Raw genomic sequence first — 16,385 nt, 5'->3', positions numbered from 1 at the left:
TAGGGCAGGAGAGCTGCCAGCCTGGCCACCTAGGAGCAGGAGTGCATGCAAATCAAGGTGGTCCACTGAGACCCCGACCCTGAGCCCTGAGCTTACAATGGCCGTCCTGGGTCAGACCAAAGGTCCATCTAGCCCAGTAGCCTGTCTGCTGACAGCGGCCAACCCTAGCGACCCTGGAGGGGATGGACCGAAGACAGTGACCAAGCCATTTGTCTCGTGCCATCCCTCTCCAGCCTTCCACAAACCTTGGGCAGGGACACCACTCCTACCCCCTGGCTAATACCACTCCATGGACCCAGCCTCCATGACTTGATCTCACTTCCCTTTCAACTCTGTTCTAGTTGTAGCCTTCACAGCCTCCTGCAGCAAGGAGTTCCACAGGTTGACTCTTTTCTTTGTGAAGAACAAGTTTCTGTTACTAGTTTGAAGCCTGCTACCCATTCCTTTCCTTTGGTGTCCTCTAGTCCTTCTTTATGGGAACTAATGAAGAACTTTTCTGTATGCACCCTCTCCACCCAACTCCTGCTTTTAGAGACCTCTATCCTGCCCCCCCTCCGTCTCCTCTTTTCTAAGTTGAAATGTCCCAGTCTCTTTAGCCTCTCTTCATATGGGACCTGTTCCCAACCGCTGATCATTTTAGTTGCCCTCCCCTCTCCCAGCCTCTCTCTTCCCCTCTCCCACCTCCTTTTCCCAGTCTCCCCCAGTTTTGTTCAATAAAGACAGATTCCAGTTTGGAAGATACGTTATCTTTATTTTGTACATCAAGAAGAGGGGCTAGGGAAGGGTAAGTGGAAGGAGGTGAGGGAGGAATAGGGTACGCGCCCCTGATGGGGAGGACTGGGCTGGCTCTGCGGGCTTCTGGGGGTGGAAGCTCTCCTGCAGCTGGGGGGTCCAGATGACAGCCTGCAGCTGGGGGGTCCAGATGGCAGCCTGCGGCAAGTGCAGCCGGGCTGATGGCCGAGTGGTGTGATGTGCCCAGTGTGGGAACTCCGGGCAATCCAAGCCAGGACTGCTTTGCAAGCCGGACACCCCTGAGAACTGTCTGTCCGGGGTGGGGGTCGGGACACTTTAAGCACAGCCCTCGGCTAGCCTGAGACAGCATCTCCACGCTCTAAGTCCTCCTCTGATGCCCTGCCAGCACTGCTTCCGGCCATCCTTAAGCCTGGTTCAGGGTCTACTTACTGTGGACATGCTAGTTCAAATTAGCAAAACGCTAATTCGAACTAGTTTTTTAGTCTGGATCCGTTAGTTCGAATTAGCTTAGTTCGAATTAACTAATTCGAACTAAGTTAGTTCGAATTCACATTGTAGTGTAGACGTACCCGAAGAGAATAAGAGATTTGGACTGAGTAGGGGCCCAGGAGTGGCACAGGATACCCGAGCTGACTGCATGAACTTTGTCTTGTGGTGACAGACATTGTTTGGGGCCCAGAGGGACCTGGTTAGAGTCGTGGCACCACAGGGAGTCGTGTTTTCAATTTTCAACATTCTGTGAATAATCCGGCCCATTAGTGGGGTTACTGAGGAGACCAAAGGGGGAAATCTGGGCAGCAGCAAGCATGAGCACCAAGCAGGTTATGGAAGGAGGTATGCGTACAGTGCACACAAGTTCCATGAGCTCAAGACTGGAATATTTTAGCTAGCAATTTCTGCTGTACTGGATTTGTGCCAAGTGTTATAGGGAGTTGGTAGGGCAGGTCACAAACTATTCACGGACAACCTATTTCAAAGACTCACAGTTACTATACATTAAGTAACTCTTGTTTCTGTTTTTTTCTTCCTCTTCCTCCTCTTCACTGATCTACTCCATTGTTGGTGACTCACAAGTAGTGACATGAATCATGATGTAAGGAGATGGGTGCTCAGAATTCACTAAAACAAAGCATCAGATCTGAATGCTCCACCAGGGAAAGGATGGAATGAATCCCAAGTATCAGCTTTGCATATTTCTGAGATGAGCATGTTTCTCAGGGAAGTCACAGACTGCGCCCTTATGGAGTGGCCTGAATCTGCACTCAAATAGCTGAGCTAGCTAGGTGGTAACAAGTCTTAATGCCGTCAGACACCATTAGGAAAATCTCTGGGTCAAGATAGCTTGGCCCTGTAAAATGAATGTAGTTTTGGGGGAGACTATGGTTTGATCCTATGCACACAAATTGATAATGCTGTAACCTCCTATTGGTAAGACTGTAGTTTCAGGAAGAAAACTGGTAAATGGATCAATAGATGATTGCCTTAGGCAGGAATTTAGAATAGAACCTAAAGGTCACCTTATCCCTATGGAATACTGTATTTCTTCAGTTCTTCTAAAAATGCTTTTATAATCCATAAGAGTATCAGGGAACAAGTTCCCATGGGCTCAGACAGAGGTTTTATTAAACCTGTTAGAATTACACTGAGTTCCTGAGAGGAGATTCTCTGTGGTAAGTTATGTAAGGCAGGTTAGAAATGCAGGAATCCCATGTGATGGGAGAAAGTTGAGCATCTCTAGATGGGATGTTGATATGACTATCAAGTGCACTAGAACAAAGTTAACTGAGAGTCCTGAGTTTTTTAAACATAGCAAGTCGTTGAGACTAGCTGGGATCTTGAAGCCAATAGATAATATTATTGTTCACCCCAAACCTGGGTGGTAGGTATAATAGGCCAGGGGAGATTAAGCCACATTTGGAGCTCCTGCATCCCGCTCTTCCTCTTCCTGCTTTAGTTCTGCCTCTCCCACAAAGCTTGGGTAGCTGAGCCTGCAGGCTGAGGTCTGGGTTGGCTCAGGCACTGCTGGTGGCCTGAGGCTTGGAGCAGCTCAGCCTCACGGTCCAGGACTCAAAGCAATTCAGATGGGTGGGCTGGGGTTCAGAGCAGATCAGGCAGGCCAGTTGGGGCTCCTTCAACTATGGTGGGGGCTTGAGTCTCTTCTGGCTCTGGCAGGGGGTGGATAAAAGGGGCAGGTTAGGAATTGGACCTTGGGCAGAAGGGGTGGGGCAGGAGGGTAGGCTCCCATTAGCCACATCAGAAAACTCTTCCACTTGGCAACATATTTTGTTCTAGAATCATTTCTACTTTGAATCAAAATATTCTGCACACCAGTAGAACATGACTCCTGTATCTGTCAACCAATAACCAGGCATGCAGTGAAGGTGTAGTCTGGCAAACTGTGCCGTGTACCAAGCAGGCTTAGATAATGTCTAATGGGGATGTGCAGCTGCCCTTGGGAGTTTATTCACACAGTTAATTATCATATTGAATCTGTCTTTGGGCAGGTATATGTCATTTGCTCACAAAAAGGGGGTTAGAGCTCCGTGGCTGGCAATTCCCATTTGGAAAGATACAGTAGAATGAATCTTTCTCCCTAGTGAGGCCAGTCTTTTAGGTTCCTTGTCCTTCAGTGTAGACATAAACATTCCTTTCCACAACCTCCCTTAGCAGCTATGGCCCTGGCTGAGAGTAGAACCAGGGCTGGTACCAGGTATAGGCAGACTAAGCAATTTCCTGGGGCCTCATTCAGCTCAAGGCCCTGCATTAATTATTAATATATGTTGTATGTGTGTAGGGTCCCTCAAAATATTCCTGTTTAGGGTACTGGCAGTATCTCAGACCCCTAGGACAGAACTTGTTTGCTTGGCTGTCAGGCCTATTGATGTGGTGTGTGCGTAGTGAGTTAGAGTGCAAGACTGAGCCCAAGAGACCACTACAGAAAGTCTGGGCTTTACTAGGAAGCTTTGATGAAAGCCTGCTTCATGCTCTGCCCCACCCAGAGAGTTGGAGCCCAGACTGTGATTGCCCCAACCTCAGCCCAAAGACTTATTGCTTTGACTGCCAGTAGGCCAGAGCCATTGACTGTTTCCTAACTGATGCACTAACACAGAGGTTCAGAAGGAGGCCACTGAGAGACCACTACAGGCAGTCATAAAGTCTTGGCTGGCTGCACAAGGGCATCGTTAATCAGGAAGGCAATCCTTCCTGGGCTTGTTGCCTAGAGGATGTCCATCAATTTGTACATATTTTCTTGTAGTAGTTCAGCTTGAATATAAGAGAGCAATTCCTGGTAGGATTTGAAAACATCAGGAACAGGAGAAGCTGAACTCAGGGCCAGTGCATCATCCAGAGAGGATGAGGAGGGGGTCACTGGACCCAGTGGTATTTCCTGGGGCATGAGCTACTCCTCTGGCAAAAGCTCCTTCAAGGAAGTGGCTCAGGAGGATGGATGCCATTCTGTGCCTTGGTCATAAGCTGCTGTGAGGTTTGGGCCTCCTCTTGCTAAGGGCCCCGGAGATCTGAATCTGTGGAAATGAAAAGCACCCAGAAGTTCCTAGGGGTCCCCTGAGACATAAGGTATGGCATAGGAAGCCAAGATGATTTGTCTTTACTACAAGAATGACTCTGCTCTCTGTACCAATGTTTACCCCATATACGTGTCTTGATCTTTTTAGTCAAGATGGGATTAGAGAAGAGCTGAGGAACTCCCATTTGGAGAGTGATGCGCTGTTTGACTAATCTGTGGGTATCAGAAGTACTTCTCCTGATGGGGGTAAGGGATAATCTGACTTGTCCATTGCCCTGCAGGGTAAGGTTAATGTCAGCACTATAGGCAGAGCCATGATTGACACCTTGAAATGGCTTTGCAGCAGGGACTGGTACTGAGGGTAGGTATACTACTGGGGAGCTGATTGATCCCCACCCCAAGAAACCCACTGATATTGAGGATGCTGATACCAAACTTCGTGATGTAGAGAGAGCTGATAGCAAGTGTGCGTCAGTACCAGCTCAGTCAACATGGACGGTACCTGCTTTTTCATTGGTACCGGAGCTGAGGGCAGTCTTTGTCCTGCAGCTGAAAAGGACATAAGGCATGAAACAGCCTGTGGCACCGGTGCTGCTCCAACATTCTGAGTTAACAGTGATGCCAGTACAGACAGGCTGATGTCAGTAAGTCTGATGCTGCCATGTAAGCTTGCAGGGCCAATGGCACTGATAGCAGTGGAGCCACAGTAGTATTGGTAGATACTGAATTCAATGGCTGTCCCACGGATGGTTCCAGAGTTGACAGTACAGAGCTGGAATCCTCCTCTCTGGGTACTGGGCAGACATGGGCTGGAGCCCTGGGTACCTGAGTTTTCCTGAGGCTGAGGCCCTGTACTCAATGAAGAGGAGGATGAATCCCTCTTCAGTCTTGGATGGCTGGTTTATGAATCATCTTATGAAGGTCATGTGGAGAAGATGAACTCCCCCTTTCCTTTATCAAAGGGAGATCAGACTTCTGGGGGCTGTCTAGAACTAGCACAGAGGCAGAGGACATCTGAGGATGGCTGATCAAGCAGTCCAAAAAAGGTTTAGGTGTCAAGCTTCATTGCTTGTGATGTTGCATCAGGTGAATGGCTATAGTCATCTGAATTCTTTTCTTAAAATAATGATAAATATTGCACTTTTCTTTAGTATGGCCTTTGCTGGGGCACAATAAGTGGTGTATGTGAGTCACTATGTGAGATAGTGACATGCAATGTTTGAAGCCCAGGGAACACTGCATTACCTACAGTGCTGGGCACCACAAACTAATAACACTATACAGTAGTACTACGTATACTACTAAGAACTCAGCCATAAACTGCTGATGCAATAGAAAAACTGTGAGGCAAAAACCAACATGGCTGGGGAACTTGAATTCAGGTTGAAGATGCTAGGCAGGAACTGAGAAGGGGTGGGATGGTGCCAGCCCTGCATGGTTTTAGGAGTGGTCACAAGGAGGTGTAGGATGTGAGCACTGCCCCAAGGGATACTCTTGCAGGAAAAAAATCTCTGGCTCTTGATGTGCTAGTGCCAAGACACCCAAGTAGAATACACATCTACAATCACTCAAAGAGATTATGGGTAGGTAGAATATATTGATGTCTCAGAGGTACTTATATGGCTCCCAATACTGTAATATCTCATCACCTCATCATATTTAATGTATTTATCATCACTACTGCCCTATGAGGTACAAAAAATACTATTATCCCCAATTTAGAGATGGGAATAGGAGGCACAGGGAGATTAAGTGACTTCCCCAAGATCACGTAGAAAGTCTATGGTGGACTACAGAATTCAACCCAAGTCTCCCATCACTTAATCTAGTCCTTTAGCCACTGGACAATCCAACATGGAATTTGAACAGAAAACAAACACTAGACTTAAAGAAATAACAAAGCAGTAATCTTCAAATGACATTGTTAAAGGAGTTTCTCTGGGACGTTTCCCTAACTGCTTTGAGGCTCTTCACCATGCCCAGTTTCCACCACTGGGTTCTCCTGGTACTGCCCCCCACCTTGTAGGCCTGCTTTCTTTCCCTCTTGCTAAGGAAAAAGCAAAAACTCAGGTCAACACAAACTGAGCTCTTTGTGGTGTCAATACAAAGCCAGAAAAAGTCCAAGGCACAGCCTCCCTTCAGGGGTGCTTGAGCAGCAGTGTTGTTGGAGTTCTCCTGCTGGCTAGCTGTATTAGTTGCTCCATAACAGGAGTGTGCTGAGCTTTGCTGGGCTCCTCACAGAGCTGGGGACCATTCTGGCATGAGTGTTCCCCCTGATGTTTCACGGGCCACTCTAGTCATCCATTTCTCTGGGTTTTCCCCCTTGCATACTGCTGCTTCCTCCCTTAAAAGCTCTCCACCCTACCAAGTGTGACTGGCAAGACTGGAGGGCAGGGCTATCTTAGTGCACACAGCCTCCCGAGTCCCATTCCTGTCAGTGTGGGGTTTATACACCCCATTACAGACATCCAACCTCAGACATCATAGGCTTGCCAATTCTGTGCCATTATAACAAATGGACTATTCCGGTTGTGGTTTTTCTAGGAATTATGTAATGCATATCTTTGCCCAATGGTGCAGGCGGCCTACAGGCAGAAACTTCAAGTTAGGACCACCTGTTTTGCCCAGGGAACCAAGTTCAACCCTTCGGCACATTTCTAATCAAACTTTTTACTATACCTGGGTGGATCCATCAATCATGTACTTAACGACAGTTCCTTGTCTGGTAATGACCCTAGACACCTCCTGTTCTACTGGTTTCATCACTGCCTTGTACAGATGGGAATGCTTCACCCTTAAGGGATAACTCTGCCTAACTAGGATTTCCAGAGAAAGTTGCTTGGATTTTTCTGCCTTGGTTTCACTTTCGTTGGTTTCATCTGACTTGGTGTGAGCTTCCTTAGACTCAGCTTTCAAATCTGAAATTAAAGTATGTATTAATTAATAGTATTGCAGTAGCATCTAAGCAATTCTAAGAGCCCACTGTTTCGTATTTTAGCATTAATATTACTGAAAATTATTATTTAGTGAATGCCAACGTGTTTCTTGATGCTTTACAAACATAAAAGTAGATGCAGTCTCTGCAAATACATTATTTGGGTCTATCTTAGACAGTAGAGTTCATTATATAATGAGTGTGGTGGACAATTGTGTAGACAGACTGTAGGCAGGGCTCAACCAAATTCACAACCATGAAAAATGCAACACAGACTGGGAAATCTAGTCTCCCTCATGAAATATGGTCTTTTGTGTGCTTTTACTCTATACTATACAGATTTCAAGTGGGCAGGAGGTCAGAGGGGGACCAATGTTTCTTAGATTGGGGGTCTGTCCCAAAAGGGAGTTGCAGGGGGGGAGGCTCGCAAGGTTATTTTGGGGGCGGGTCATAGTATTTTCGCTCTTATGTTTGTGCTGCCTTTAGAGCTGGGCAGCTGGAAAGCATAAGCTATTGGCTCAGAAGGCAGCACCCTGCCAGAAGCAGTGCAGAAAGGTGACCATGCCATCCTTATTTCTGTGCTGTTGCCTTCAGAACTGGGTGGCCACAGAATAGTTGGTGATAGTTGACCGAGGGCCCAGCTCTGAAGGCACAAGTAAAGAGTGGCAATAAGATACCATGCCAACTATTCATCTGCCCTGCTGCTGGCAGCAGCTCTGCCTTCAGAGCTGGGCTTCTGGCTAGCAGCTGCCACTCTCCAGCTACACAGCTCTGAAGGAACCACTACACTATCCCTGCAATAACCTTGCAACCCTCCCCACAACTCCTTTTTGGATCAGGATCCCTATAATTACAATTACAACACCATGAAATTTCATATCTATATCTATCTATCTGAAATAACAAAATGTATGATTATTAAAATCCTATGTCTATGACATTACCAAAATGGAATGAGAATTTGGGAGGGCCCAACCTATAGGAGATTAGTTGCCAGTTGCAGCTCTTGAACTGAAAACTATTTATTTTGACATTCAACATAGAGTCTCTCTACTCTCGTCCCTATATTTAATGCTAAACTAATATGAATGCACAGGGCTCGACAATTAGGGCAATCTATTCGCCCGTGGCAAGTAGATTTTAGCACAGCATGGCACCGCAGCACGATCAGCGCATGCACAGTGCGCCAAACCGCACGGCTGGTGAGCGGGGCTCGCCGCCGCTTGTCAAGCCCTATGACTGCATATACCTTGAGTAAATATTCTGATTTGGGAGTTGGATGGAGGCATGAAAATAAGAGATTATTCTGGTAATTCAGGGTTAGGTGACTAGTAATCTAGGTTCTCCTGTTCTGTCAGAGTTGCTGGGCAGGCCAGCCGAGGTAGTAGAGATTCAGGCTGATGAGCAAGGGTCAGCAGGAGCAGGAGCAAGGGCTGACTGGAGCAGTAGCAAATATGAGGAGCAGACTGAAGCAGGAGCAAGGGCAGTCTTGAAACTATGGGGAACGGGAATATTCTGGCCAGGTACCAATACTGGGCAGACCGGAAAGTCTGCTTTTCTTAGAAGCCTATAATCCTACCTTGGGATCACCTAGGTACGTCCTTGTCTATGAATTGGCTAAACCCAGATAGAAATACATAGAGCCTATCACAAGCCCTGAAGGAAGTTGTCTCTCATGACTTGTCATACTCTCTCGTTTGGTGATGATCCATCAGGCTTGGACTCAGAGGTATCAAATTCTCTCCCAGAATGATAAGCCTTTGTGCTGAGGTTCTATGAACCACCACTATTCATCATCTAGCCATTTTTATACACTGCAAGTGATAATGAAGTTGAAACTGCTCCAAACCCCAACCTTATGATTACTAACAAGCAAGTATCGCTGTAGTCTACAGTGTGAAGTTGAACAGTTGTGCACATGTCCAAAATGTTGGCACGCTGAATCACTGCAGTAGCCCAATAGGCCAGCTACAATAAATGGGTAGCCTTGCTCAGCTACACAGACATTTTAATCTTCAGAAACAAATTTGAACAGTTGTTTTCTATAGTAATGTGTAGAAATTGCTTTCAGTATTAAATGTTAGAACTTTCCTGGACTCAGAACACTACTGTCTCTATAGTGAGTCACAAAACTAACCTACTGAACTTTGACCCAGGAAAGTCAATACCAGCCCATTAGGGCAGGAGACATTCAAAGTCTGGAAAGCTGGGACATCTGACATCGCTTGTATTTGAGATGTTACTGGTTCTATTTCCACCTAAAGAATAGAAGACAGATTAGGTTTAGAAGACACTTCAAAAAGCATTTTATAGTTTAGTTTTGTGATATGCTCTGGTATCTAAAGGTCTGAGTCTGCTGCCTGCCTTATTAATGTTGAGTCATAATATAGTCTGTAATCAGTACCATCATAGGCTCATATGCTGCACCAAATGCCGTGTGGGCTCTGGTGCTCAAGCACCCATAGAAAAGAAAAACAGGAGGTGATCAGCACCTACTAGCCACAGTGGTTCTGTGACTCCGGGGCTGGATGTGTATCAGCTATTTGGCTAGAATAGTGGATGTAGTAGGGGTGGTGGGAAGAGCCGGAGTGAGAAAGGGGCCTCAGGAAAAGAGCCATCTTGGCCTAGAGAGCGGGTAGCGCACGCATGCGGAAAAAAATAAACACCTGAGAGTCCCACAGATTTTGAAGCTTGAGAAAGTCTCTGTTTCTTTTATCTATATTCAATTATTGTAATGTATTCTACATACTGACCCTTGAGAAAAAGTCACGAATAACTCTTCTTTTGATGAATTATTCCAGCAGCTTACACAAGGGCTACGTCTACATTGGCCCCTTTTCCGGAAGGGGCATGTTAATTTCACGAGTCGTAATAGGGAAATCCGCGGGGGATTTAAATATCCCCCGTGGCATTTAAATAAAAATGTCCGCTGCTTTTTTCCGGCTTTTAGAAAAGCCGGAAAAGAGCGTCTACACTGGCCCCGATCCTCTGGAAAAAAAGCCCTTTTCCGGAGGATCTTATTTGAAGTAGGAATAAGATCCTTCGGAAAAGGGCTTTTTTTCCGGAGGATCGGGGCCAGTGTAGATGCTCTTTTCCGGCTTTTCTAAAAGCCGGAAAAAAGCGGCGGACATTTTTATTTAAATGCCGCGGGGGATATTTAAATCCCCCGCGGATTTCCCTATTACGACTCGTGAAATTAACATGCCCCTTCCGGAAAAGGGGCCAGTGTAGACGTAGCCAAGGTGTCAGAGATTATGGGACCCACATAGAAACTGTGAGTAAACCAATAATATAAGGCAGAACATGGTGACATAGGTTGGAAGAGCACCAGCAACAATTCTGGAGGCAACACTCCATACAGTAGTAGCAACAGTTGAAGACATTGGTGGAGTGGCTATAGTTACAACAACAAGGCCAGCAAATGGTCATGGTGTGTAGATAGCTCTGGTAGTCAAAGCTCCTTCTTCTGTCAGAAGATGACCCCGAGTCCAGACCTTGAGCTATTTGAACTTCCGGTTGGAGCACAAGAGATTCCCAAGACCAGTGGATTTTTGATGTTCTCTTGCCTTTCGTAGGGTTGCCAGGTGTCTAGTTTTCTACCAGACAGTCCGATATTTGCACCATCTGTCCGGTAGAAAAATTCAGACAATACCGGACATGTGCAATGTCTGGTATTTTCTGAATTTCTGGCTAGAAGCCTGGCAGGGGCGGGGGAGTGACTGGGAGGTGGGGCTGCAATTAGCACTGGGAGCCCTGTGGTCGCGTGCAAAAGCCGGGCGGGGTGGGGTGGGGGCCGGGACTCCCAGCAATTCCCCCCACCTGGCTTTTGCATGCGACCAGAGGCTCCAAGCACCAATCGCGGCCCCGCCTCCCAGCTGGGAGCCTCTGGTTGCGTGCAAAAGTTGGGCAGGGGGAGTGGCTCCCAGGCCCTCCCCTGCCCCCACCCGGCTTCTGCTCGCAACTAGAGGGAGTGCCTGCTGGGGGCGCGGCCCGAAGGACTCTGGCTGTGGCCAGTGGCTGCACCGCCCCCGGCCAGGTCTGCTTCCTGCCCCCCTTCCTCTGGGCCCCCCCTCTCCTCCCGGCCAGCCCTGAGGCCCCCGGACCACCCCTCCCCCCCACCAAATCTGCTTCCCACCCTGCCCCCCTCCTGGCCAGCCCCGCCCCCCACCTGCCCACCCGCCCATGAACATGTGTGTCCAGTTTTTTGGCAGGGTCTACCTGGCAACTCTACTTACAGGGGAACATCAGGAATCCTACCAGGCAACAGGCTAGACCTTTACTAGTGATTATGAACTTAAGGCAGCAATTCTAGATTGGCTAGGGCTCTGTGACGGGGTATATCAACCCTGCACTGAAGAGCAGGGAGTGACCTGGGCCCAGCTGTCTGAAAGAGCCCCGCCCACACAGCCCTGCTGGGCATACTCCTGGTGGAACCAGACTATAAAAGGCCCTGGGCAGCTCAATCTGAGCTGACTGCTGACGGGGAAGGAGATTCTGGGGTAGCCCCAGAAAGAAAGAGGGACCAGACCTTCCAGCGAGAAATGCTATCTGCAGGGCCACTGGATTGCGGGGAGACGATGGGGAAGACATCTGCTGGACCCTGGTAGAAAGTAGCCCGGGGTGGGGAGTTTACCTGGAGTGTTCAGTGTGTTGCTGCAGAATTTCCCACTGAGTGAGGCAGTGGCCTGGGTCGGGACCCAGTGGAGTGGGAGGGCCCGGGTCCCCCTATCCATTCTATAGCTGGCTCGAGGGAGAGAACTGGACCTATAAGTCCGTGAACTAGGCCTCAAGGCTGTAGTATCCCTGCTATAAGGGTCCATGTGTGGACTTTGGCCTCTGGGGTGTATTGCCCCTAGTAAGAGGGGATGAGGAATGGACTCTGGCTGTCAGGCCATATGAACTCTGCTATAAGGGCCTGGGTATGGACTTGGGGGTATATTACCCCCAATAGGTGGGGATTGAGGAATGAGCTCTGGCCACTAGGCCATAGTAACCCTGCTATAAGGGCCCATGTGTGGACTTTGGCTGTGGGGCCATGTTACACCCCTCAGGGGGAATGCATGTAAGGACCCCAGTGAGTAGGCCACAAGGGAGACTAAGCTTGAGGAACCTTCCAGAGCAGGTTGCCCCTTGACGAGCTCTAAGAGGATGGCTACCACTGGTAGTAGAGAGCAGAAAATTCTGTACCAGGTACTTGATGTCAGGCAGTAGCAAAGTGATTTCTGAATTTCTGTAATGGGGGTTAAAGAGGATTTGTACTCAACAGGGGATGAACTGGAGTTGATAATGTTTGCAGCACCAAAAAGTATTGTTTTGACTGGCAACAATTTGTGGATGCATTGCCACCAGAATGTCAGCTTAATGGATGCAGTATGCCTGGTAGAGAATTTCTCAGTGGTCAAACTGAACTGTGGGTTTGTGCCACAGGGTAGGAAATAGGGGTCAAGGTATCTACCTGGAGCAAGATTGATTCGGCCTGTTTGTAAAGGACCTTCAGTATGGGAGGGACAACCTATGGATACCACTTAAAAGACTTTCAGTGGGCCAGGAATTTTGTCACTAAGTGGCACCATGCACCCCTGGGTAGGACAGTTCCTGGAATTTTGTTGAGGCACAAATCAAACACTGATTTAAGCTCTGTAGTATGCATCTAGTGTTCCCAGGAGCACTGGACAGGTGACTAGTACTACATTTAGGACAGTAAGCCCCTGATTTGTTTTCTATATGGACTGAAGAGCCAAATCTATCAACCTGCCACTTCACTGTGCTAGGTGATAGCCTGGACCATTAAGGGACAGAATCATATTATGCTGAACCAGAGGAATTTAAGATTCCAGTCATTCAATGGAGGTAAAGTTCAATAACTGGTAGATTCAGTTCTGGTCAGACATTCATGCAGGAGCTGCTGTGAAGTAAATGCATAGTAGACTGACAGATGCCTACAGGTAATCAACATTTTTCAAATTGTGAAAAAAATTATGAACATTTCTCCCCATTTTTAACCAGTTAGGGTACGTCTACACTACAACGTTAATTCGAACTAACTTAGTTCAAATTAGTTAATATGAACTAAGCTAATTCGAACTAACGGATCTAGACTAAAAAACTAGTTCGAATTAGCATTTTGCTAATTCGAACTAGCATGTCCACATTAAGTGGACCCTGAACCAGGTTTAAGGATGGCTGGAAGTAGTGCCGGCAGGGCATCAGAGGAGGACTTAGAGCGTGGAGATGCTGTCTCAGGCGAGCCGAGGGCTGTGCTTAAAGGGTCCCGACCCCCACCCCGGACAGACAGTTCTCAGGGGTGCCCCGCTTGCAAAGCAGTCCTGGCTTGGAGTGCCCGGAGTACCCACACTGGGCACATCACAGCACTCGGCCATCAGACCGGCTGCACTTGCTGCAGGCTGCCATCTGGGGAGAGGGGGCAATCGGGGGGCTGCAGGAGAGCTTCCACCCCAAAAGCCCGCAGAGCCAGCCCAGTCCTCCCCATCGGGGGCGCGTACCCCATTCCTCCCTCACCTCCTTCCACTTACCCTTCCCTAGCCCCTTTTCTTGATGTACAAAATAAAGGACAATTGTGTTCAAAAATGGAATCTGTCTTTATTGAACAAAACTGGGGGAGACTGGGAAAAGGAGGTGGGAGAGGGGAAGAGAGAGGCTGGGAGAGGGGAGGGCAACTAAAATGATCAGCGGTTGGGAACAGGTCCCATATGAAGAGAGGCTAAAGAGACTGGGACTTTTCAGCTTAGAAAAGAGGAGACGGAGGGGGGACAGGATAGAGGTCTCTAAAAGCATGAGTGGGGTGGAGAGGGTGCATACAGAAAAGTTCTTCATTAGTTCCCATAAAGAAGGACTAGAGGACACCAAAGGAAAGGAATGGGTAGCAGGCTTCAAACTAGTAACAGAAACTTGTTCTTCACAAAGCAAAGAGTCAACCTGTGGAACTCCTTGCTGCAGGAGGCTGTGAAGGCTACAACTAGAACAGAGTTTAAAGGGAAGTGAGATCAAGTCATGGAGGTTGGGTCCATGGAGTGGTATTAGCCAGGGGGTAGGAGTGGTATCCCTGCCCAAGGTTTGTGGAAGGCTGGAGAGGGATGGCACGAGACAAATGGCTTGGTCACTGTCTTCGGTCCATCCCCTCCAGGGTCGCTAGGGTTGGCCGCTGTCGGCAGACAGGCCACTGGGCTCGATGGACCTTTGGTCTGACCCAGGACGGCCATTGTAAGCTCAGGGCTCAGGGTCGGGGTCTCAGTGGACCACCTTGATTTTCATGCACTCCTGCTCCTGGGTGGCCAGGCTGGCAGCTCTCCTGCCCTAGCTGGCCACGTTCCTGTGCCTAGTGCGGAGATCGTGGACGAGGTCCATGATGTCCGCACTAGCCCAGGCGGGTGCCCGCCTCTTGCGGTCCCGGGCAAGCTCCCGGGAGCCGCCAGCCTGGTCCCGGGAAGAGGGGGAGGGCTGGGGGGCATCGGGTGGCTGGCTCGATCCGTGCCAGGTGCAGGGTCTGCTGGCTGGGTGCTGGCAGGCTTGCACCTGGCACGGGCACCATAGCCAGCCCGTGTCCCTTTAAGGAGTCCGGGGCCGGGAGGGGGGCAGACGAGTTTCCCTGGTGTTGGCCAGAGTGGCCACCAGGGAAACCTGGGGAGGGCTAGCCTCCCTCTAGTTCGAATTAAGGGGCTACACAGCCCTTAATTCGAACTAGTAAGTTCGAACTAGGCTTAATTCTCGTGGAATGAGGATTACCTAGTTCGAACTAAGCGCTCCATTAGTTCGAATTAAATTTGAACTAACGGAGCGCTAGTGTAGCGCCTATGAAAGTTAGTTTGAACTAACATTTGTTAGTTTGAACTAACTTTGTAGTGTAGACATACCCTCACAGAGCTGGTCAAACATTTTTGAATTTCAAAATTCTGAAAAAAAGGGAAAATAATTACAAAAGATTAGAATAATCTTTACAATTTTTCCCTTTTCCCTTGTTTTTAACCAATTCTAATAATGGTGTCAATAAATTGCCAAGCCTCTGAGATCACAAAAAGTTACTTTTCCTGTGGCCTCCTAAGATGACTGGCTAACATTTCTGATAAAGTAAATTGTTTTCACTTTGTCTTAAACAATCACTGGCACCAGGCACTGGACACTGTAAGAAGACAGGATACTGAGTAGATGGACCTTTGGGCCTGACCCAGTATGGCTGTTCTTATGTTCTGGCTGTGATTGTCTTTTCTGCTGAGTCATTCAACCAATTTACATCAATTTGTGGCTTATGACCACACTAGAAGGTAAAATTAGTACTTATTCGAGAATATTCTCTCACCTTTTTCTCTTCTTGCTTTGCAGACTCTTCTGGTGGTGAACTGATTAATCTAATATGGCTCCCTTTGGAAGACTGTAGAGCTTTTGCTGATTTTTGTTTCAGTGACTTGTTGCTTTTTCCTGAGGAAACGGAAGCAGCAACAGGAACTGGAGCAACAGTTGGAATATGTATGGAGGGGATATTCAGAATTGTTGCTAAGTTAGGGTCTGTATCATCTGGAGAGGAAAAGCAACATTTTTATGCACTAGACTACAGACACATATATACATGTTTCAAGTTTTGTTTGACAAAGGTTCAGTTACCAAGTTTTACCTTTCAAAAAATAGAACACCAGAGACCTCAGGTCCAGGGGCTTGGTGCATGATAATAAATGCAACCTCTTCTATGGTCTACTCTAACCATAAAAAGGGTTAAGAGTGGTGTGATCCATACCTTCGACTAGGAGTCTATCAATATACATTGTATGGGAAAGACCGGTTTCCACTCACTTTGCTTCACCTGAGAACTATTTATGTTCTCATGGACATGTTCTGAATAGTATCTGGGAAAAGAGAAGTTAGACTACATCATGGGGCCACATCGGTGAGGGTTTGGTGGGTTTTTTTCTTCTCACTTGTGTGCATTCCCCAATTGATTTTTATCTGGGTCAGGGGCTCCTGACCCAAAATAGGTTCCCCACCCCTGCTATCGACTACACATGCTCAGTTCTTTCAACATTTTCTCCTAGAGAAGGGGTAAACAATATATTTCTAAACCTCTTATTTTTGTAGCTCTCCTGCTCTCTTCAGTTTGTCCACATTGTTCTTAAAATGTGGTACCCAAAATTGGTTACAGTGCTCCAGCAGACACCTCACAAG

At 47.8% G+C, this 16,385-nt stretch overlaps 1 protein-coding gene across 8 annotated transcripts in view; it reads right to left on the bottom strand.

The window, feature by feature from the left end:
* SPAG17 (sperm associated antigen 17) overlaps positions 1-16,385 on the bottom strand; it is a 214,958-nt gene that overhangs the window by 48,185 nt on the left and 150,388 nt on the right. For all 8 annotated transcript variants that reach the window (XM_075904827.2, XM_075904833.2, XM_075904849.2 and 5 more), the window contains 3 exons: positions 15,529-15,743; positions 9,352-9,472; positions 6,959-7,197 (listed from right to left, as the gene is read on the bottom strand). In XM_075904827.2, the coding sequence (XP_075760942.2) occupies positions 6,959-7,197; positions 9,352-9,472; positions 15,529-15,743 (575 nt within the window). The remainder of the gene's footprint in view (positions 1-6,958; positions 7,198-9,351; positions 9,473-15,528; positions 15,744-16,385) is intronic.

This window comes from Pelodiscus sinensis, chromosome 1, assembly GCF_052426305.1.
Source record: "Pelodiscus sinensis isolate ZL-2025 chromosome 1, ASM5242630v1, whole genome shotgun sequence".
In the NCBI taxonomy this organism is placed as follows: Eukaryota; Metazoa; Chordata; order Testudines; family Trionychidae; genus Pelodiscus; species Pelodiscus sinensis.
This window is presented reverse-complemented; position numbering and strand designations above follow the sequence as displayed.